Source organism: Prosopis cineraria, unplaced genomic scaffold (genome assembly GCF_029017545.1).
Source record: "Prosopis cineraria cultivar Desert tree isolate PC_DT_omini unplaced genomic scaffold, ASM2901754v1 PC10, whole genome shotgun sequence".
NCBI lineage: Eukaryota > Viridiplantae > Streptophyta > Magnoliopsida > Fabales > Fabaceae > Prosopis > Prosopis cineraria.
In genome coordinates this window covers 4,176,230-4,200,449 of record NW_026555341.1, presented here as the reverse complement: position 1 = coordinate 4,200,449, position 24,220 = coordinate 4,176,230, and the positions used below count along the sequence as shown (strand labels likewise).

The 24,220-nt window shown below is 34.6% G+C and overlaps 1 protein-coding gene across 1 annotated transcript; it reads right to left on the bottom strand.

Annotated features, from left to right (window-relative positions):
* Positions 1 to 21,695: 21,695 nt before the first annotated feature.
* Positions 21,696 to 23,536, bottom strand: LOC129321341 (1-aminocyclopropane-1-carboxylate synthase-like). The gene is made up of 3 exons (XM_054967081.1): positions 23,390 to 23,536; positions 22,979 to 23,271; positions 21,696 to 22,884 (listed from the first exon to the last, which is right to left on the bottom strand). The coding sequence occupies exons 1-3, from the start codon at positions 23,534 to 23,536 to the stop codon at positions 21,909 to 21,911; spliced, it is 1,416 nt and encodes a 471-aa protein (XP_054823056.1). The 3' UTR covers positions 21,696 to 21,908.
* Positions 23,537 to 24,220: the final 684 nt, after the last annotated feature.

Here is a 24,220-nt window from a genome sequence, read left to right as displayed (position 1 = left end):
ATGAAGAAGAAAGGACTACTAGCTTTAGCTAGCCGGGCTGATTAATAGGTGTAGTAGCATCTCTCGGGCGACTTCAATTATTTATAAAATTATGTGCATGCTTAACAGATTAAATAATTATTCATTATTATAGGAAGGCCCAATTTACTTCAACAGTTGCTAAGACGTGAGACAGAACAGGTCGAGAGTTGGGAGGACAAGGCAGAGGAGGCAAACTTCAGAAGCAATCACCAGGAGTAGTTGCAACATGATTCAACTTACAATATTTAATCTTGACTTTCCTCCCTCCTTCTTTTGGTGGTAGCCAATATAATAATCCCTCTCAATTTCCTTTAACTAAACTAATGCTTTTACTTTTCCAACATAAATCTCCACGCTGATTTGACATTGATAGTTGATTTGTCCACATTAGACTCTCCAGGGCTCCACTGCACACGTATCTACAAAATTCAAACAATTTATTTAATACGGTCATAAGATGTTTATGTGTGACTCACCTGAGTTGATACGAAAAATTTTATATGGGATAAAATTAGGTTTATTAAAAATATATAATAAATTTTGAGTTAAAGTATGATGTTAAATTGTTAATTTATCCAATTAATATTGGTTCCTATATTTTTAGCATGTCTTAGTATTAGTTTTTATAATTTTATTTCATTGTTCCATGTCCTTCTCGTCATTAATGGAGTTAAATCTGCTATGTGTTCATAACTTTGTTTAATTTTATTAATGAGTTGGTAAAATTATAATGAATCGGACAATGAATGAGCAAAATAGATACTACTCTTTTTCTTTGTCAACCCCAGCTAATTGTGTGTTTTCTTCTTTCTAAAGTTTCATCTATTGCATGTTTAAGGATTTTAATTTGATGTTTTACTTTTTTTCTTCTACTCATTTTTTATACAACACATTATAATTTTAACATGCCAATTCAAAAAGTAACAAAATTTATACACATATTAGTCACCTTTAAATTCTTATAGTCATATTTAAAAATATAAGTATTAACATTGTAAATATATAAAATTTAAGAGATTAAAAATCACGAAATAAAAGTATTAGGATTATAATACCAAAATACACTAAAATATATGGACCAAAGTTATCTTTTTCCTTTTATTATTTATCATGTATTTATTCCCTCTGGTGTTTTCGAACTTCGCTCCTGTTACTAATACACACACACATCCGCACACAAACATATAAACAGCATTCTTCCACTTCCTCATCAAATATATATCTATATATAAATGACACTCTTCTTCCTCGTTTCTAATTGCGTACCGTTATATATTATATCAACAAAAGTGGATACCTGGTGAATTGATGCTTACTATATATTTACTTCTTTATACGTTAATTCATCCTGTGTATCAGCATATTAGACATATGGACAGATTTTATAACTATAAGTACAATCTAATTAAATTCAATTTGATTTCTTTCAATCAACAGAAGAATCGGGTACGAGTCATGGTGAAAGAGTGAGGTGGATAAAGAAATACCAAATGGGAAAGATAGAAAATATAAAATGTATGGTATAACGTGCGGTATCTGTCTCTCAATAAAGAAATTCATAATGTGTGGTGTGCATGATAGATATGTATAAGTTTTGAACATTTTCAACAAGCAGCAAAAAGACAAATTGAGTATGAGGATGGTCGTGTCCTCTTCAAATTTCTAGTGGATAATGAATAATTTAGTATATAGAAAAAGAATCACCAGAATAATTGAAATGATACAAGTAACCTCCAAAACAATGGCCATTCAGAGATTACGGTCATTGTGAAAATGATCCCCTGGGAGAGAAAACAGTTGGGAAACAGCTTCAAAAGCATAACAACAAAGACGAGAGATTTTTTAATTGAGGTAAATGGCACATTCTGTCAATGCCATGACGATAGCGTGGATATTTTTATTTTATTAATTCCATGAAATAGAATAAACAGGAGATTAAGGCTTGATTGAAGCCTTCAAGTCAGCCCTAGCCTCTACCATTTCGTCTTTTTCTGAGCGATGACGGAGAGGGACATTACTGAACAAAAATTGGTATATGCCAATATATCTTCCCCCCTCCTTTCTTTATTTGATGAAATGGACTTCCACTATCGGCACATTATATGCTTGTTTATTCTCCTCCTCCCCCTCGTTATTATAGTTCCCTAAATTGTATTTATTATATTAAACAAATCATATATATATATATATATATATATTCCCATATCTTTACGTGTCTGATTATAGTTACATAGTTCATTTCTTTCAAGAAACAAGTTTGAAATTTTCTTCCCCGCGCAACGACTTCTTAGAAATTACACTAGTTTTTAAAAGCGATATTCTCATATGTTATCTTCACTTATCAATATTGATTTGATTTTTTTTTTAGGGGTATAATATGTTCTCTTTCTCCAGTTGATCAGATGCCCACTCATCATTTAATTACCTGACTTAATACAAAGGACATGAAAAATATACGAAGAAGATATTTGAAAGCAAGTCCTTACACTCTTACAGAGGGATATGGAGAGTATAATAGCTTCATCATCTAGATGATGTTCCTGTCGACCTAACAAGTCGGCACATCAATTTTTTTCCCTAAATATATATGTGGTCAAAAGCAATCCAATTGCACATAAAAAATCCTGAACTTAATTACCTGTTTGTTATTTCTTATAATTAACATGGAACATAACATGGTAAGTTGAGCGACAGTAGCATGTCCAAGTACAAATCAGGCATCTTATGGGGGGGGGGAACTAGGCATGGGCACCTAGCTTGCATGGTATTGTGATCACACACATCAATACACTATATATACAGGGTTAAGAGGTAAAAATATTTCAAATGTTTTCTGAAAGGAACATTTGATACCGTTACCTTTTTATTGGAACAATGTTACATTGAAAATGTTAAAAGTGGAGCAATGTCACTTCAAAACGTTTAAAAAGGGTGTAATTTTATCCCATAATTAAATCTGAAAAAATGTTGATTGTTAAAAATGATTTTCGACCAAAAACTTTCCACGTGTGCTTTTGCACTTCTTCCTCTCAATTGTTCCTCAATCATCCTTCTCTCTCTCTCTCTATCTCACACACACACAAGAAACTCGTTGTCTTTGTCTCTCTTTTTGACTCATAATAGCAGTAGGTCCAATATTGAAGCTGAGGGAGAGCTAGTCAACAAGGACAGCATGGCCAGCGAAAGAAGCTTTTCAATTAGCGAAAGCTACACAATCATGAGGCAACCTCCCTGTGGTAGCCACACAACTGAAGATACATACAAGTACCTCTCAATATGCATCTCTCTCTCTCTCTCTCTCTATATATATATATATAAACACATAAACCAACAAGATCTTCTTCTTAAGGTAGGAAGAAAATTTATGTAATCAAGTGGGGTCTCTGCAAATTTATTAGAAGGGAATTTGCTGAGAGAAAGAAAATTATCAGAGCTTGATTGATAGATTTTGTGAGTGGAGTGATGGGTGGACCTTTTTTATTGCATTTTATTGTTCTTGTTGTCTCTCTAAATTAAGAAGAGAGAGAAACAAGCCCTTCGATACTGTTGCTTCTTCTTTTACAATGACTCCGCTTTCTTCTACTTGTTTTGAGTTAGAACAAAAATGCAATAAGTTAAGAAAATTTTTTGTGTCGTATAGGGATGATTCAATCTTTTGGCTTCGTGGATCTCGACTTTTCCAGGTTCCAAAATTTTAGCTTACTTATGTTCTATATTTTTGCTTGTTGAATTTTCTTGAAGAAGAAAGTATATGGGTCCCCCTTGTTTGCTTTGTTAGTAGATAGGTGGAAATAACGAAACGTTTTAATGTGGACATGGTATAGTTTCTTTTTCTTAGCTTTCATAATGAAATCAAGTTGCCATGAAATCAAGAAGATGCAAACGTGAATGAGAAGATGAAATGAGAGAAAGGAGAGAATAATAACAATTCATGAAGAGGGAGAGCAAGACATTTGTCAAGTTCTTGGTTAAAACAAGATACTTAACGGTTAACAAATGTCTGGGTTAACGGTAGAGTAAAATTGCACCCATTTTAAATCTTCAAGGGTGACATTGCTCCAATTAAAAGGTAAGAGTGCTGTAACATCTCAATTTTTAATTCCCTAATTAACTAAACCTAATTAGGATAATTAAGTAAATTATAGTGGTGTGTGGCTAGAGAGGTCTAATGACCATATTGTTTGTGTTTTAGCCTAAATTGTGGGTTTGGTATTGAGTCAGGTCACCCAGGTGTCGAAAGGAGAAGAAAATGAAAAGTTGATATTGCTGTGCTACACGCCATGGCGTGGAGTGCATTTCTTGCGGCACACAAACACTTTAGATGCGGAATGAGGACCTTTATATGCTATATGTTGCGATGCATTTTGCGTCCACCACAGCATATGGTCGTTTTGTGCAATTTATCAGACACGAAACTGAGATAGAAATGGAAAGAAGAGAAAGGAGAAAATGAAGAGGCATGCCAAGCTCTGCTAAGGTTTGTGTTTGGATGACATTATGAGTATTTTAGAAGCTACAAATGCCCAAGGTGAGTACCACACTCATTAATCTCCCCATTTCTTCCACATTTATGAGTTTATGATTAAGGTTTGATAGTGGAAGTAGATTTTCAGTCCATATAGGTTATGAGTTAGAATCTATTGGCTTAAATAGAGTTATTGAGAGTAAATTAGAGTACCTAAACCTATATATGATGAATTTTGGTGTCTTGGGTTGTTGAGCGCCATAAATATCCAAAATTTACATTAATGTGGGTAGTTGGAAGAGTGTGATGCCATTAATGGGAGTTTAATAGCTTATTAATGATATTGAGGACTAAAAATAACTAATAAATCCAATGAATAGGCTCAAACTCATGTAGAGTGGGCACCGGACAATTTAAAAGTGGAGTTGAGAGTTCAATGCTTGAGTTTAGCTATATTAATAGAGATCAACTTGATTGATTGTAGAATTTAGCTCTTAGAAAATATAATTGGCTTGGAAATTTAAGCTTGGAAGCTATAAAATTGAAAAGTAAACATTTGATCTCTTAAAGGTTTGGGGTAACCGGGAGAACCCTACTTTAGGTAATTATATGTTAATTGATTACTAATTGTGAATTGTGAACGTTGCATGCATGGATTGATTTTCAATGTAAAAGCATGTATTATCTTCAGTAAGTGTATGAAAATTTGAATGTGCATAATGCTATTTTGGCTTGAAATGCAAAATATGAAATCAAGATGGTTTTGAATTATGAACATGCATATGACTTTGGAAAGATGAATGTAATATTGTATTGAGGTTAATGTGTGTTAATGAAGAAATGGATTAGTGTGATAAGTGAGGAGAATGCGATGAAATGTTATTAGATGCTCACTTAGGTAGCACATGATTATGAACCTAATATGTGAATGTCATAAACAATAAAAGAAAATATGGAAATGAGTGAGTAATGTTCATGACATGATCAGTGGATAAGAGTTTGCTTAGGAATTGAGAGTAGAAAAAAATCTGTATGGTATTTAGGTTGCCCTCCAATGCACAAGGGTATAGCCTTGTCCCACAGTTTATCGAGGTATTGTCCTATAGTTTCTCGAGAGACTAAAACCTAGCTTTCTCTACCAATTCGACGAGGAGAATAGCTTAGGGTATAAGACACCCCAGAGATTCAAGAATAGGGAAAGTTGTGATCCGAGAGTGAGTCATGTAATCTCTGGTCGGGTTATACCTTACGATTAGTGAGCTTGAGTAGTCCAATCACATGGATGGAACCCTATTCAATGTTATAGCTCACGATCTCAATCTAAAGAAATAAGGAGGATATAAAGTTGGTTGATCATTACCCGTGTAAACATATGACGTGTCACATGTGTTAAGTTGTGACAAGTCACGTGAATAATGGATTATGGTTACATATCTAAGAGTAATGTGACACTGTATCTAGTATATGTGAGATAAAAATATTATAAAATAAGTAATGATGAGTTATAATGCGTGTGAGCATGTTTTAAGTACTTGGTTATAATTAATATATAACTACATAGGGTACGTTTTTTTTTTATTGAGTGGCAAGACTCGCTCCTCTTCTTTAACATTTTTCAGGACTTAACTCTAGTTCAAAGAGGATGAAAGCTCAAAAAGCTAGGAATTAACACATTCTTATTGTATGCCTCTAGTTTAGATTTATTTCGTATAATAGTATATAAATGTCAATTATATGTTACATGCCATCACACTTGTACTATTTTATTATTGTAAATGACAGTTTTATATTTTGAACCTTGAGTAGTTGTGTATGGTGAGATATATATATTTATAAGGCTAAAATACTAGTGTAAGTGTAGGAATAATGATGTTTTAAACATGTTACAATAATTTTTGATGCAATGCAATGGAAATTTGCCTCCCACTTTGTTTTTGTGAAAAGGGGTTGAGGAGTACATTTATATTATTCTGTGGTTTAAGTGCGTGTAACGTGTTGTACTGATAGTTTTAGGTCCAATAGATATGGTCCAAGTGCTAGGAAAGATTTTTGGCACTTAGTGAGGGTCTTGAACACCTTTTTTGTATGAAAGTTATGAAAAGTAGTTAAAATGTGTTTGGATGTCTAACTTTTTAGTGTGACTTATTTTAGAAGTGAAATTTGTGCCATTAGCTAGAAGTTTTTTGTAGACACCTAGATCACATCATTCGAACATCGGACAGAGAATCAGGATGCATTGAAAGTTTTCTAATTCTACTGTCAAATGATAGTAGAATTTATTGATGTTTTATGCAGCACGCCACAGCGCATGATGCCGAGCCACGTGATATGTGTCATAGAGAGCAACACACCGCAGCATAATGTGCATGAGCCGCGGCATATTGCCCTGTCACATAGTAAAATAGTTGTTTTTCACTTATTTTCAATTTCTTTCACTCATCTGAGTTATCACATGCTTCTATAACTTGCCTTTACTCTGATATAAGAGATCTTGATTGTTTTAACCTCATTGTGATTATGAAGACTTGAGATTCCTTAATTTTAAACTAAAATTTAGTAATCACTCTTTGAATTAATTATTTGACTACCATGAGTTATATTGGCTAATTGTGGTTAGTGGAGTGAGTTTGTCTAAGTACCCAGTGCTCCTTTGAAAAAAAACTTACGGGATATTTTTACCCCTTAATCCAAATATATAGGTTTATAGAAAACTTGCATTAATTTTTTTACTACTCTGTTATATTTAGGATTAAGGTACAGTTTTACTCATATATTTATTTTTAAGGAGCATTAGATATCCTATATTCTTTTAGGAGCAAAAAAGCTCTCCTGTAAGCAAGCTGTTATTTGCTCCATTTTCTTCTTATATGGCATCTGTGCAGGCCCACACATAATGAATAATCTGACCCCATTTACTTTGACCCACTCCATCAAACCTTCTAGTCTAAATCACCCCATATCTTATAGTCAATCTCTCTCTAGGCAAAGTTCTAGAGGTCAATCTCGCTAGTGTAATTATAGCTTGGGGTAGGGTCTTCAGTGGTATTGAACCAAAGTAGGCTACAAGAAGTCTCTATTTGGCTATTTAGTTGTGAAGCTATGAGCCAATCTAATGCTTCCTAGTTTGTGATAAGGCAAAGATTGGCATTAACGGATGAAGCTGTCAATTCTTTTTAAGGATGAACAAAGTTATGATTCCTATCGCCATAAGCAGCTTCCATAATAGGGTAGCACCCTAGTGGCGTTTTGGTTAGATTTTAGGCTTTTTAAGCAAGGAAGTCATGGTGGTGGCTCTTATGGTTTCCTCTGTGGTGATTGCTCTTGTTCCACCCTCGAGAAAGAAAGAACAAAAGTGTTCTATTCATGTGGATGATCCTTTGAAAACCTAAAGCTAGTTAATTAGTACCATCTAACTGTTTCTTCCCCCGACAACAATGATTGAAGACTTGTATCATTTCATGCAAGTGTCTCATCATCTGATTTTAAATAAGAGGAAGCCACCTTCAATCTTATTCTCAAATGCAAAAGTTTTCCACCCATAAGGAAAGTAACAGATGGAAAAGGAAGCAAAGATGAAAAAAGATCTTCATTTGGCTTAGTCAAACGAATGATGGAAGGATGGAGGATGAAAGGAACGAATGAAGCTCTTTTGGCTTGGTCAAATGAATAGCAGAAGGATGGAGGATGAAAGGAACAACAAAAGTGCTCTCTCTCTCTATCTCGATCTATACTACAATTAACAAACGTGAAGGAGGAAGATGACTTGGCTAGATGAGAAGAGGATTTGGCTTTCTTACAATTTGCTAAGTCCTATGCAATGATACATCACTGGAAAACAAAATATTTAATGGCTAACTAATATAAGAGCATGTTTTATCCTCTAACAAATGGTTTGGGGGAATAATTGCTCCACGCGTCCAACACCCCTAAAAAATAAATTTAATGATAAAATTGGACCTTAATCCTTATTTTTAAGTCATGAATAATATATAATGTGAGATGTTTCATTCTTCATATAACGTATCAAAAAATTATAACATATAAAAAAAAAAGGAGCAAGTGTAATCATAAATTCTGAATATATCACCGTTCCGCTTCCCAATGGGACATTGTTTCGGCCCGATACTGCAGCACAATGACATATATGGATTTACTCATATGGGCCAAATCTTTTATAGTGCACTGTCGAAAAGCCCAGTTGACACAAACTTTGGTTTTGATGACCAAATAGTTGAATCAGTTGAGCACCACCTCGCACTGGGCCCAAGAAAGCAAGTGTGTTAAATGGTGGTTGGGTTTGAGTTTGAATTAGGCTTATATAAAGCAAATCCTCCTATTATTTTTTTAAAAAAAACCTCTTCCAATCAACATTTAAACGTCTAAATTGTAACAAAAAAAAGGTCTAAATCCGATCACAGGAAAAAGAAGAAAATAAAATGATATTCTCACGAAACCCAATTGTTCATTATAATATTCTGCCTGGGACTCATTTAATTCCTTAGGTGTGACAATTTAAATTCAAGGATTAACATGATCAAAAAAAATAACAGTATTTTTTAATATAAAAAATAACAGCATCGTTCTTTTTTTTTTAAAAAAAAAAAAGAAAAGCTCTCCCCCATATTCAAAACAAAGGAACATACATCAGAAAGGGCCCAAGGCCCAAAATAGAAGAGCCGAAAAGTTTTCACCAGACTAAGCATCCAAACCTGACACTGACCCGGAAAAGGAACCACCAAACCCAAAAAAAAAAAAAAAAAACCCCGCTAAAGCCAACAGCCACTAGGCAACCCCATGGCTGCCGCCGCCGGCAAGGAAGGAACATCACGATCAACATTGTCATCGTCACAGGGATCACCCTTGATAAGATCTAGACCGTGTGGATTAAGATCAGGTCTATTGAGCTCCAATTAGTTCACACTAGCTTTAGGATCGGTCAGCAAATCTGCATCACCAATCTAGCTAGCACATCTTTTACGCCAGGATAGTAAATTTATAAAATGACGCCAATAAAATAAAAAAATGAATAGTATATTTTTTTAATAATTTTTATAAATTTACTATCCTAGTGTAAAATGGGCAATCTATATTTAATATTCATTTTTTATAAATTTTATAAATTTTTATTTTGATAAATACAACATTAAAAGTAAATATAATATCCTAATAGGAACTTTTTTAAAAAATATAAGTTAAAAATTTTAAATACAAACCAACTAGATTAAATCTATATGGTCGATTATCCAAATTAAATTTAAACTAACCCAATTTGTGATAAGTAGATTTATAAATTTAAAACTTTAAATCTAGACCATTCAGATTAAACTAGGACGGTCTAGATCTCATTAAGTGAGATGAGTGATGAATATTGAAGATGAATCCATCATTAATTAGATATGGAATCTTGTATGTCACATAGAGTTTAAAATACTCACTCCAGTCCTGTTTATTGGACACATTCTAAAAATAATTTTTTATTCAAAATACAGGATATTTTCAAATAAATAATTATTTTTTTTAATTTTATCTCTTATTGATTAGTGTAAAAATATTTAATGTAGTTATATTATTATTTAAAGTAAAGGGCAAAAATGAAAGTGTGTCTCGCTTTTTTATGATATAAAAAATAATTTTTTTAATATGTATGAAATAATTAAAAGTATTTTATAACAAAGACTGGAGGGATCGAGTAAGTTTTAATGGTTCATGAGTAGTGTGACATTTCATAGATTTAATTATATATACATTGATAGAGGTACTTGGATTAAGTTTACTAGTGTTATCTGGATGCCAAGCACGAGTAAATATTTGGATGTTAATTGAAAGAAAGCACCGTGGAAGCATTTGCAGATATTTTGACATAACTATTAAATACAAATGAAATGGTAGGAGAAGCTGAAAGGACGTGGAAGAAAAATTGTCATGCATGTAAACAATGGAGACAAAAATTTATGCAATGCATCAATTATAATTTATAAATGAAACCCTCATAATACAGTAGATTTATGTCTCCCAAATATTAACGAATGAGTCTTTGCATTGACGAGGAGTAAGCACTGGAGGTGGATGCTGATTAATAATATGGAAGGAGAAGAAGACGCTGGAGAGAAAAAACTGGGTTGGAGTACTGAAGTTTAGGAGAAGAGTTGGTATCGGGGAAGAGAGACAGAGAGAGAGAGACCGTCGTACTACTAGTAGGTAGGTGTAACCCACAACCACCCATTAAAGACATGACAGAGTGTCCGACAATGATATCGCGAGGAAACAAAGAGCATGAGAGAGATCAAGATCAACTTTTGGTGCTGCTGCTGGGGCACCGCCTTTGAGGACTAGCCTCGCACTATAAGGGATATCTCCCCCTCTTTACGAGGCACTCGCCAAAAGCTTGTTCCGTTAAAGGCAAAGCCAGATGGTCCCTCGTCCCCCGCACTTCCCCGTGCCTCCCACAAAAGTCCTCCCTCGTAAACTTTCTACCTACGACGAACTTTCTCCCAAGTTCATCTGATGCAACACATTATGCAGCGCCAGTTCCAGTAAAGGATTATCAATATACATACGTAACTTGCCCCACCCTCCTCCTTTTCCTTCCTTTTGATTTGACCATATAATAACAATTATTTGCACCAGTGCTGTTGACTATATCTCCCCAAGTACGCACCACATAGATCGTGTGTAGGCTGCAAGGAGAAGACTAAAGTGCGCTTTCTGGATATAGCTAGACAGGAGGAATCCATTAGCTGCCAGGTCTTCCAGCTTATGTTAATTTATTGCTGAGATGTCCATTTCAACGCCTTGGTTGGATTATTTGAAGTGATCCATCGGGCTGGTCAAGGGACAAATTCTGAAGGATGATGTGTAATGTTGAAAAACAGCCTCGTGGTTAACAGCATGCGCATCGAGAAAAGTTTGATCAGAATAAATGTCATGTACTTTATTAATTAGTTCGAGCACATCAAGTGCAGCGTACAATTCAGATAGCGGCCTGTGAACCAAAATAATGTTTTGCTTTCTCAAGTACCTATGACCAATTTGTTTAGGATTTCACTTCATTTTCCTTCATTTACGTATGCTGGACCCAAACAACTAAAGTTTCTTTGCAATACAGACTTAGTTTGTCAAGCATAATAATAAATTATAAAACAATACAAGTCTTATTGAACTGAGAATGCCAAAACGCGCAGAGTGTCGCTCTAGTATATTATTGCTTATTAAAGGTGAATGCAACGTGTGTTGCTAATGAGAACCTCGTAAAGAGTTTATATGTATTACGTGTGTTGTGTGATTGTTACCGGATTCGTTTCTAGTACTATAAGGAAGGAATTAGCCCACTGATCATCTGTCTTGTGAAGAAGAGAAGCGAAGAAATTAGATCTTTTAAGCAGTTTAATATGTTGCCTTTGCAAATGAGAGGATGCACTGAATATATAGTGTAATAGCCTTATCGTATGATAGAAATAGTATTTTTATTTTCATCTTTTATGTTTCTGTCACTTTTCAACCTTATCTATCCTGTTCTAAAAATTTATTTTGTCATCTCAAATTAATAACTTCATTGACTTTTAGCCTAAGTTTCTTTTTTCTTTACCGACACCAAATAAAAAGCTGTATCATGATTTGTTCACATTGTTTTGCAATCATGATATTCTTCCGCAAAAAATGAGGACATGTTACTAAAATTCAAACTTATCGTATCAATGCGAAGTAAATAAAAACACAGGCAGAGGCATGGGATAGTACTGTAGCTATGAGGTCGATTTCGAGCGTGGAGCGGTTAAGCAATTTGTCAGATACCCGGATTAAGCAATTTGTTGGTTTAAATCCTATAGCGGGAAAAATAACAGCCAAGAGAGAGGGGCGAAAAAAGAAGAAGAAGTACTAGATTCTGAATGCCCCTATGAGGCTACGACGAATTCAACCCCTCTCACCAATGTTTTCATCTCTGCTTCGCTTTGAACATCTTTAATTTGTTGTGTAAGTCACAGGAAACTTGACAAAATTTTACATTGACTATCAAGAATCTTAACAACCACCATCTCCCTTTGTTTGACTTTAGGACCAACTATAAAACTCAAATGCAATTTTATCTGATTAAAACTCTCTCTCTCTCCCTCCCTCCCTCTCCCTCTCCAACCAAATAGATTCTAGATGTGTTAGCTAAATGTATATTATGAACATGCATAATAAAAAGGGAGAATGCCATTCAAGGTTCTCCAAATCAAAATATTCACAAGGAGGGTCCAATAGAATCTAAAACTATTCTAAAGGTTCAAGAGCCTTGATTGCAGTTAAAAATTAAGTGAAACTGGCTCAAGTGCCTCTTGGTCTTCTTCGTTTTTTTTTTTAAATGGTCATGGTCGATCACCGGAGGCTGCCATCTTGGTTGTTCGAAAGAAATATCACCATGAACTACCAAATACCTTTTATTATATATTGCGAAAGGTAATATAAATTATAACTTATTTTCAAACATTTATGTGAGTTGCTGTTAATTATAAATTTGTTGTTCATATCTGAACAATTACTTGTAAATATTTGAATATGACTTGTTTATATATAAAAAAGGTTGTTAATTTTAAAAACCTCACTTCAATTTTTTAACAACTTGTTTCTTTAATATTGGCAAATTACCAATATTACACTAAAGAAAAAATATATATGTTATAAATTTATTTTTTAAATATTTTTATAATTTTTGTTATTAATTATAAATGTATTGTTGTTCAATTCAAACAATCATTTATAAATATTTGTTGTTAATTTCTTTTGAACAATTAAGAGTTTAAATCCTTCCCTAACCTCTTGATACATTTGACTAGGTTTGACAGGCAATTGGAGGTGGCAGTCCAGCCACAGCGGCTAGTGCGCTGGCTCCAACGGCTAGTGAAAATGACCATTGTTTTTTAAGAAAAAGATTGAGGGGCATTTGAGTCAATTTACTGAAATTTTAATTGCAATGCTCTTGGACTTATAAAATAATTTCAGACTTTATTAGGCACTTTTTATAAAATTTTTGTTTAGAGGGCCTTTAACGAGATTCTCTCTAACAAAAATATAAAGATTACTTCTAATATGAGAATACATAACATAATAAAATAAATAAATTTGAGAATTAAAATGCATGAATTGGCAGCGTGATTTGTGGTGTGCGTATAAAAACCATTAAAAGGAGACAGGTGATATTAGTAATTATATATTATGATAGGGCCGAAATGAAGACAAATGTTTAATTGATCAATCATGCAGGTCGATGGCAATATATGGGGTGAAAGGCGGGGAAACAGATGGGACCCGAAATCATGATACTAGAATTGACTGTAGGGGATATGGGTGAAAGCGCGCTATAACGCCATCCAAACACCCATGTTGACCCGACCCTTCTTGTCCCCCTCCGGCCCTCCCCAAATTATCACCTCCCTCACCTTCCCTTGTAACTGTACTCACCCTTTCTTTTTACAGATCATTTGATTCCATGTTTTAAAATATAAAACATTATAATAAAATTAAAATTTTATTAATTATACTTGTTTCAATATTAATCTTCACTTCCTAAAAGATATTTTTAAAAATTTATGTTTTTATTTTAAAAAAATTAAAATTGTAAAACTTATTTAACAATTAATATGTATAATTTCATTAAAAAAATATTTTATAAATTGATACAAGAAAGAATACTGTATAATATTAAACCCTAATAATGGCCTCCTCGTCCTCTTCAGCTACTCTAATTTCTCAGGTCGTCTCCGTCCCCATAGGATCTGCCATTTCATGTGAAACCCACGTGTCAACCACGCTCCCAAAATTAATTTTGTCCTTCATTTCCCACCGTCTAATTATATTGTTGCACTGCAAATTCTGCTTCCTCTCCTACATGGCATTGGGTGTGTTTGGATTTCAATTAAAAAAATTTAATTATAAAAAAATTAATTATTAGAACGTGATAATATTTAGATAAATTTTTAGAAATTAATTTTAATAAATTAAACATGTTTGAATGATTTTTTGAGAATCAATTTTGAATGTGTAAATAAATAATATAAAGAAAAGGAGCAAATGAAATTTTGTAAATTGAAGAAATTTCAGCTTCTCTAAAATAAAATTTCCAAACCAAATAAAATTTTGTAAAATGAGGGTGTTTGAATAAATTTTTATAAAACCATAATTTTGATCCCAAAATTAATTCTTAATGGGTATCCAAACAGGTCCATTGTCGTCTTCTATGCTTTCATTTTGCTCAATGTGATTTCCCCACAAATTGTTACCCGCCGAATTATATCCTTTTAGGGTCCCAGGATATTAATCGAGAGTTATATTTATATGCACACATAAATAGCTAATCTATGTATATTTTAATTAGCTGCAAACCCGACACATTGCCATTGTTTTATCTAAGTTATACTCTTCGTTCAAAAATATAAAATATTTTTTGAAGAGTTTGATGTTTAAAAATATAAGGTATTAATTTTTTTAATACGTAATCATTGCTTTTTTTTAAGTGTACCTATTAATAATAATTTCATATTTATTGTATGGTGTTTAATAGGGATGAATATAAAAAGATAAGGTTAGTTTAAAAATAGATAACTATTTTATTAGAGGTGAGATTCAATTAAAAATATTTTATATTATAAAAAAAGAATATATTATATGCTTTACTACGAAGCGATATTAATGTCCTGCCGAAAAACTAGAACCAACTCCGGAGAGGAAGAGCATAGGGATGAAATCCAACAATGCATGAAAGTTTATAGTATTAATCTATCTATCTCCATGAGTGGCAAAAAAGTCTATACTTTGGGCATGAAAAAGTTTTTTTCCCTGGTAAAAATTGAAATATATAATATTAAAATTTTTGTACAAATTTATCAACTTAAAAGGACTACTAATTAAGGAAAAATTATTTATTTAATCTTTTAGCCTTTAACTTAATTATGATTCAATTATTTAAATTTAATTCATTGCAACTTAATCCCTTAAGTTTGGTACGTGTAAAAATTACATTTTTGCCATTGGCAAACGGTGATGACTGTAAAATATTGCTTACCATGTCATCCACATTAACACCCCGTCATATAAAGGTGCAGTACATTGAAAAAATGAAGCAAGAAAAGGGAGGAAAGTTTTCTAAAATTAAAGACGGGAATGCGGCCGGAGAAGACGACCGCATGCAACAATGAAAGAAGGAGGATCAAACCACATACGTAGGAAAGTGAAACATAACCAAATACGAAAAGATCAAACTTGGCGGTGACAAACCTTCCCTTCCGTCGTCCTCTTTTCTCATAAAATTAACCAGGCCTCTCATTCTCAGTTGTCACTCTCTTTCCAACCCAAGCAATTGACATGGAACATTCCTCGCTTCCATGTTCATGCCTTCTCATTTCCCATCCTTCTTATCTTTCTTTGTTTTCCCTCCCTTCCCTCCGATCCTCGTGTCTCCCAAGCCAGCCTCTTTTGTGGCACCTCCAATTCAAAGTAGAGTTGATAATATGAATTAACCCACAACTCATGGGTTGAGTTGCAGTGAATCGTTGGTTTCACGGGGTGGGTTGGCATAACACACATCTTATGAGGGTTATATACGGGCCAATATATTAATTCATAGCAGGTTCGCAAGCTAACCCATTAATAAAAAAGATATTTTTTAGTATGTTTTTTATTTTAAAATTATAAATTCATTTCTTTTCAAGTTTTTTTGACAGTAAAACCCTATAACCAAACACATCATAAGGAGAAAAATTTACTTAACATGTTTGGTCTGAGGAGGAATGGGAAGCAGGGAAGGGAAGGGGAGAAAAAATAGAGAGATGAGGTTGAAATTAAAAAAATTTCCCTCCTCTTCCCTCCTATGTATTTTCTTTGTTAAGTTTTTGGCCCATCTTTATATTTTCTAAATTATCATTATTAAAATTTTTCTTTCCATTTCTAGAAACTAACATGAATTTGAATCAGTGATGGTGAAATACTGCGGGATAGTTTGTTAGAAAAAGATAAAAATTGATCATCAGTGAATATTTTGAAAATTTAAGTTATATTAAAAATAATATAGAATATACATCTAAATTATTATTATTATTTGCATCTACTATTCCATGTCTTTAATTTAAACTAATTATTGCGGGAATATTTTTGGAGGGCATGCACGTCTCATTAAGAATTTAATCATTGTTATATCCTTAGAATTTGAATAATATCTTTTTGATTAAGCTAGATCAATCCTTTTATTATCGTGGTCCAAGAGCATCCTAGTAATATTATTATATTTATGTTGCATGGTGTGATCTAGTCTGAATTGTGCTTTCTCAAAATGTCTGAATTGTGCTTTCTCAAAATGTGAAAAAACAGGAAGGGGCAAAAATGATGATGGTGCGATCGTCACGCAAGAATAAGAGCCAAAGGTGAGTGAATCTCTATCTTTTTTAAAAAAAAATAATAAACAGGTTAACCTGCCAACCTGCAAATCTAAATTATGTGTGGCAAGCCAAACCAACCCACATAAAAATAAACCCATTTTGTTTTTTCAACTCAACTCACTTATTTTTGCAGGATGAGTTCATATTACCAGCTCTAATTCAAAACTCCTCTCTCTTCCCATTACATCTCCATCTTTGTCCATTTGAATTGCAGTCTCTCTCCCAAACCATCACTACCCAGAATTGGGCTTCTCACTCTCTCAACCTCTCCTCCTTCCCCATCTTCGACTTCGCTCAGTGCTCCACGGCATTCCCCACACCCATTGCCTCTTCTGCCACTGCCACGACGTCACCAGCTGCGCCAAGCTCCCTTACGTTGATAGAAATCGTTTTTCTTTTCGTTTTTCTTTTCTTTTCTTTTCCTTTTTTTTTTCCTAATGCTGTGCCACATAAATCTGGTGTGGTGCTCCATGTAAGCAATATTTGACAGAGTCAGCACCATTTACTAACAACAGAGATGTAATTTTTGAATAGATCTTGAGAGATTAAGCTGTGACGAGTTAAATTTAAAAAAATAATTAAAAGTTAAAGGACTAAACAATTAATTAATTTTTTTATTAATTAATATTTCTTTAAGTTGATAAATTTGCACAAAAAAAGTAATATATATATATATATATTACATTTTTTATCTGCAAAAAGTAGTCCAGAAAGTGTGCATATAAATTTTATTTCCTTTCTTTTCAAGGGGAACATGCACGACTGATTAATGCCTAAATGTAACGTTGATGTCTAAACATATGCGAGCATCTTTCTTAGTGAAAAGGTTTCATGTCTGCATACAGAACCATTTCATCATATACCCACGATCTTAATTAAAGTGCTTTACTTGTCATCACTTTTCCCTTAAAAATAAATAAATTATTACTTGAGAGACCTTATGCAAACAATCATCAGTTCTTCTGAACGTTAATGAGAGGATTACAACCAATCAGAATATGTGTGTGTACCCCCATATATAGTAATAAATATGTATATGTATTCATTAAACTGATATTTGAGAATAAGAATATGCATAAGTCGACCCTTCTGATACGAAAAATAAATTGAAAAAATTATTTCACAACAGACAAATTTTTATCTGGGAGATTTGGCATTCACATTCTCCAAATTCATGATATATATATATATATATATATAGACAAACACAAACATATCTCAGCATTCAGCATATATCATGTTCTGCTACCGTCCAAAATCAGGAACGCGCTCAACAGATCCTAACAGAAAACCGTGTAGAGTCAGTTGACATGTTTCATTTCTTAAATAATAATAACACTAGCAATAATAATACGAAAAAGAGAATTATTAATCTTGGAGAAGATCATAATATTAAATCAGATATCACTATTTATGTTTCCGGTTTCCACTAAAAAAAAAGATCGATATTTAAATTTAAATCTGTTCAGACAAATATCATTATTATCAAACCCACCAAAAAAAAAAAAACGAACATCATGATATGTTGGTTGGTTGTACCGAGAAAATTGATTGTTCAAAGTCTGACGGCGAATGTGTAGCAAAAAACAGATAATTTAACTCGTAGAGCACATGCATGTTGTTGTCAATAATGAGGAAATCGACCAAAATTCCCAAAGCCTTCATATTTGAAAACGATAATACAAATTTATTAATATCCGTCTTCTACTCACCCAATAATGAATAATCAAGTCAATCCCCTCTTCACATGCAAGGTAGCCGTTGAATATATGCGGAGTTGGAAACGGAAAACGATCTCATGCCTTGTTTAAAGCAAGATCCAATAAATAAATCTAACCAGAAAAATCTTAACTAAAAAAATACTGGCCCTTTAATTAAAAATTGTTAAATTTTCTTTCTTCCACATGACCTCATGAAATATATTGGAATGTTAGAATTTAGAACATAACTCGCTTAGCAAAATTGGAGCTTACCTTCGAAGTTTTTTTCTTTTTGGTTGGTTTGACCAACTGGAGTGTAAAATTGATATTTTCAAGCTCATCTACCTCACGGAGTCAACAGATTCTCCACGAATCAATTACGAGTGTCACTCATGAGCTTTTAGTTTGAACTAATTACAAACTACTTGATACGTTTTCCACGAATAAAAACAGTCTCGATGACCCAATAACAAAAGAAAGAGAAATATTAGTGAAGAAAATCTTAGTAGCATATGCTATCGAGTCTTCATATTTTCTAAGGTTTTTAAAGTTATAATATTTATCATTGGGGTTTTAATTACATTTATTGTTAAGTTTTCTATTGGTTTGTAGATATATCTCTATACATTCCCAGTAAAATATGTAAAACTTAATTTACAGTGTGATGGCTGGCGAGTGATACAGAGATTGAATAAAAAAATGTTTTTAAATCATAAACACTTTAATTAACATTAACATTTTTAACAAAATTGTGACTATTAAATTTTAAAGGGACTCCTTTCTAAATCCTCTATCCCAGTGCAAGTACAACCCATTGTAATATGAAGCAAACATGTCAGGGCGGTAAAAAGATGTTATATCCTAACTCAAAATCTTGAAATTAAATATTATGGATGATCCTTTTTTTATATCTATTAGTTATTTTGCCTAACTTAATCAATTCAAAACTTCTCATATTTAAATACCCAAACACTAATAAATTACATTGCACAAAATAATTTGGTTCATACGTTCTCCATGAAGGAAATTCGTGCACTGACAATGCAAGCTGGCTGAGCCAGGCATTCAACAACAATCTGGATGCCCTGTCTTCTAGGAGCCGCGAAGGAGATTTTGCAATGGGTCATATCCATCAAGATGTTGAGGGTGACACACACTCTCCTGTTTTTCTGTTTAATTAGCTTAGACTAACGGAGGTTCAATAGTAGAAATGACTAATCCCTCATAATGTGACAAACAAGGTTTGAAGTTTTGATGAGAGAGATATTTACATCAATATAATCACATGTTTCTAAGAAAAAAATACATGTGAGTAGTAAAAAAAATTAATGCATAGAGAAAATGAGTATGAATCCAATAACATGACGCTCAATGATTAACTAGCAACTAGTCTCGGGAGAATCAGCTTACTTTCCTCGACAAGTCACCTCGCAAGAAACACACACACACACACACACACACACACACACACACACACACACACAGAGTATCCGGACACTGAGAGTGTCTCAAATTTGGATGGCCAAGCAAAAAAAATTTTGAAGCTGCTCTATGACTAGCAACCATATATGTACCCGTTGAAAAACGTTCAACCACAGACCAACAAAACAAAATTTAGCGATATTTTATTGGACAGGTACGTGCTCAGAATGCGAAAATCAAGTCATTCGATTATTTTGATAATAAATTAAATTCGTGGATTTAAGTTCTATGGCAATAAAATGAAATCGAGAAAGTTTTGTATATAATTAATTAATTACATGGAATTAAGGGTGGCGTCGAAAAATAATAAACACATGTGAGAGATATGGTGTAGGAACGGCACAAATATGTGATGGTAGTGCCACTGCACACCGGAAACTACGCGAATTAATGCGTGGTGTGATATAACATGAGAGCCCTCCCTTCCAATAATGGTATTATATTGGTGACTCACCAAACATCATTTCTGCTATTTTGGCTTCCGTTCCCTTCTCTTCATTTTTTGAAACTCACCCATCCATCACATTATAGAAACTTGTTTGTCATTGGCGGACAGACTCCCAGCACGTACCACTCCCCCCTTAGTCTGTTTCAGACAACAACAATTTCATCACCCATGATGTTTCTACGTAACGAACATCATGTTTATTCTATTTTATTAAATCCAGACACCAAAATATGTACATATACTCCTCTTATCTTATTCATAACTTACTTTTATCATATTTTATTAAAATTAAAGAAAGCTTTAAAACTCATTAAATCTATCTAAAATTTTAATAAATTTTTAATTTTGTCTATATCAAATATATATTGATAATATTTTTTTTCTCTTCAACATTCAATATGTTCACTTATTGATAAAACAAAGAGATCTTCTCTCACTATCATGTTGATAGGACTAGAGGGAGTATAATTTATCATATAAACGAGTCTCATATATGCGCGCACATATATTTGGAAGGAACATATTATTTAAACAAAATTTATAATTAAGAAGTCATGTATTCATTCATCTTTAAAGTTGGTAAATAATAAATGGAAAGGGAAAGGGGAAAACAGTAAATAAAAAATGATTTCTTGCGAGGAGACCCTTTACGATGTGCATGGAGACAGTTTCTACTTTTACTCTGCATTCTCCTTTCTTTCAGTAAAAGAGAAAGGTGGGGCAGTGGCGAGGGAGTCCCTTGGAATTGGTCTGCCCTCTCATATATTAAAATGTCTCATTGAATGGATTCAGAATTGAATAATTTGTATGGTCCTTCCCCTACTCGGACGCCTTGAAATATGCTGGGTCACCGTGAAAAGCAGTCAAACGGGTAAGAGGTCGGTTTGAGGAAGACCGGCCGTCAGCGTCGGCAACTCCATCTACCGTCTGTAGCCGCTTATCTCGCCGGATGCCATTAATTAAACGATGCGTTTGTTCGCACAATGTCATTTACAGTACTCCCAGATGCCTATAAAATTATTAAGAACACGAAATTACAAGATATATAATATAATTTGCAAGTGGCTATTATATAGGCGATTCTCGGGGATAATTTATACAACCATTCCCTATAATATATAGTTTATACTGCTACAGGGAACTTTTCATGATGTGATGATACCAAGAAAGATCTTTAATGCGCGGAACTAATGATCCAAATCACACTAGCCTAGACTAAAGCCACACTTCACATCCACATGGACAGAGTGCTCCCTCCCTCTCTCTACATTTTGGTCAACCTAAAAAAAGACATCGAAGAATATTTTAAACTCCACCAAATATATTCTTGGGGTAAAAATGTCAAGTGAGTGGTGCATGCGTTCACACAGTGACCGAGCCATCTATCGATCTTCTTGTTCGCGGTCACGAGAGGATAGCCGGAAAACCCACTTGGTCAGTGACTTTCTCTTCGCAGAGGAGTGGACGCTCCTCCTGCTGCCGTTGCCGCCGGTGGACTCCACAACAAAGGCCTTCAATCGTTTCATGGCCAAGTCCAGAGTGTCTTCCGACATGTTGGCGAAGCACAGGCGGAACCAGCCCGGTTCGGTGCAATGGCATGATGAACCAGGTGAAATATTTAATCGCACTTGGTACACTATCTTCTTCCAAAGCTCCATCTCTGCTTCGAAGGTGTTGGATTGAAGAAGATGCCTCATGTCAACCCAACAAAACAAGCCCGCATTACTCTTTAGGCAACTAATACCGGCTTTCTGAAGCCCCGAAACGAGCATTTTTTGTCGTCGTTTGAGCCTCTGTTGGTTTTCCGAGATGTAGTTCCTGGTGAACTTCTTATCGCCTAGCATGGCAGACAGAAGGTGCTGAGTCTGGGAAGAGACCAAACCGAAGCTCGACATTTTTGTGGCGGCTGCCACAACGGTGTCGTTTTCTGAGTAAATTGCACCCACTCGAAAACCCGGTAAGCCCAAGTCTTTGGAGAGACTGTACACAACATGAACTCTGTTCCAGACGTTGGAATCGGAATCCTTGAGGAGGTTTCTGTCCTTCAGGATTTCCAGGACGCTTACAAAGCCTGGAGAATCAAAAACCGTCCCCGAATAAATCTCATCGCTTATCAAATGCATGTCTGCTTTGTCACTGATGAAGTCAATGAGAAGGTTCATTTCATTTCGGGACATCGTGATGCCTAATGGGTTTGATGGGTTCGTGACCAGCACGCCTTTTACGGTAAGGTTACGTTTTTGGGCGTCTTGGTAAGCTAGTAGCAACGCAGATTCAGTGATTTGGAAGTCATTGGAGCCTGTGCATTGTATTGGAACGATCTCTACCCCGGTTCGCCACTTGAGGTCTCTATCGAATCTGCACAAGTGCAATGCAAGCAAGATCAGGGATATGTATGCAAAAAAGGAATTAGGAGAAGTATATGTAAAGGTCAATGAAGATACACACTCACCCAGGGTAGTATGGAGTAGGAAGGAGAAAGGCGTCTCCCCGATCGGCGAGGCAGAACATGAGAGTCTCGTTAGCGGAAGTGGAACCGGCCGTGAGGACTATATGGTTGGGATCAAAGGTGACCTTGTTCCCTCTAATCTCCGCCATGAAATCTACCAGTGCCTTTTTGAAGAGAGGTAGACCATGGTAGTCCTGGAACAAAGCCAGCTCTCTGAATATGGATTTGCCGTCTTTCTTGAATGCCGATACCTCCGGGTTCTTAGCCAGCCATGACTCCAGCAGATCAAACGAAAGCTGCAAAACACAAAAATTTGCCGTATTTAGTGCATCACGTAATCAAACACAGACAGGAAGCCGTACAGATAAACACTGCATAATGCCGTCGTGAAAAAATTAACGAAATGAATCTCACCTGATTCTCTGCAAGACCCATCTGAATAATTCCTTTGGGATTGAGAACCTCATCGTATGGGTTCTTCTCGTATTCCTGCCACCCTAGGAAGTATGAAGAATCTTGGCCGTGAGAGTTGCACGTGGCTTTTCTAGACAACAGGCCCATTCTTTTTCTCAGTGGGGGAACGAGGCTGTTTTCCGTTGCTTGCTTGGAATAATATCTCCGGAGAATACAAGAATTTAGGCAGTACAGAAGAGTGCCACTTAACGCAGTGGTTAAGGATGAAGAGGAAGATGGACAGATATTTTGGGAGTTTGGGGGGAGGGGGAGATTGAAGTGTTGAGCACAAATTTTTGATGGATTTGTTGGCGATGCAGTGCGGATGTTATGGAAGGCGGGAGGGGGTATTTATACATGAAAAATATTATTGGCAGAGGGCCACGTGGTGTGACAAAAACACTTTTGACAAACTTAGATTTTTTTTTTTGGAGGGGGGGGGAGTGTTATAATTTTACTACTAATGGATGAATGAGTGAATGAATAATTGGAATTAAAATGATTATTGGGAAGGGGGATGGAGATGTGTTAAATTATACGCGGTTTCTGCACCGGCCCAAACATGTCACCGGGAGTTCACGTTTCCAAGTTCTGGGTGACTCGCAGTGCCAGTTACTAAAATAGCCAATCAACAAAATTTGTGGAAAGGTGTCGGACGACCGGCTTATTATTGGAATGATTTATGCGACTTATGGAGCCGGGAAGTTTTCTTTTACTGCACAGTTGAAAATGTTACATGCATCTTGAAAACAGAGAGAAATGGGGAATCCGAAAACAGGAAGCGAAGAACAC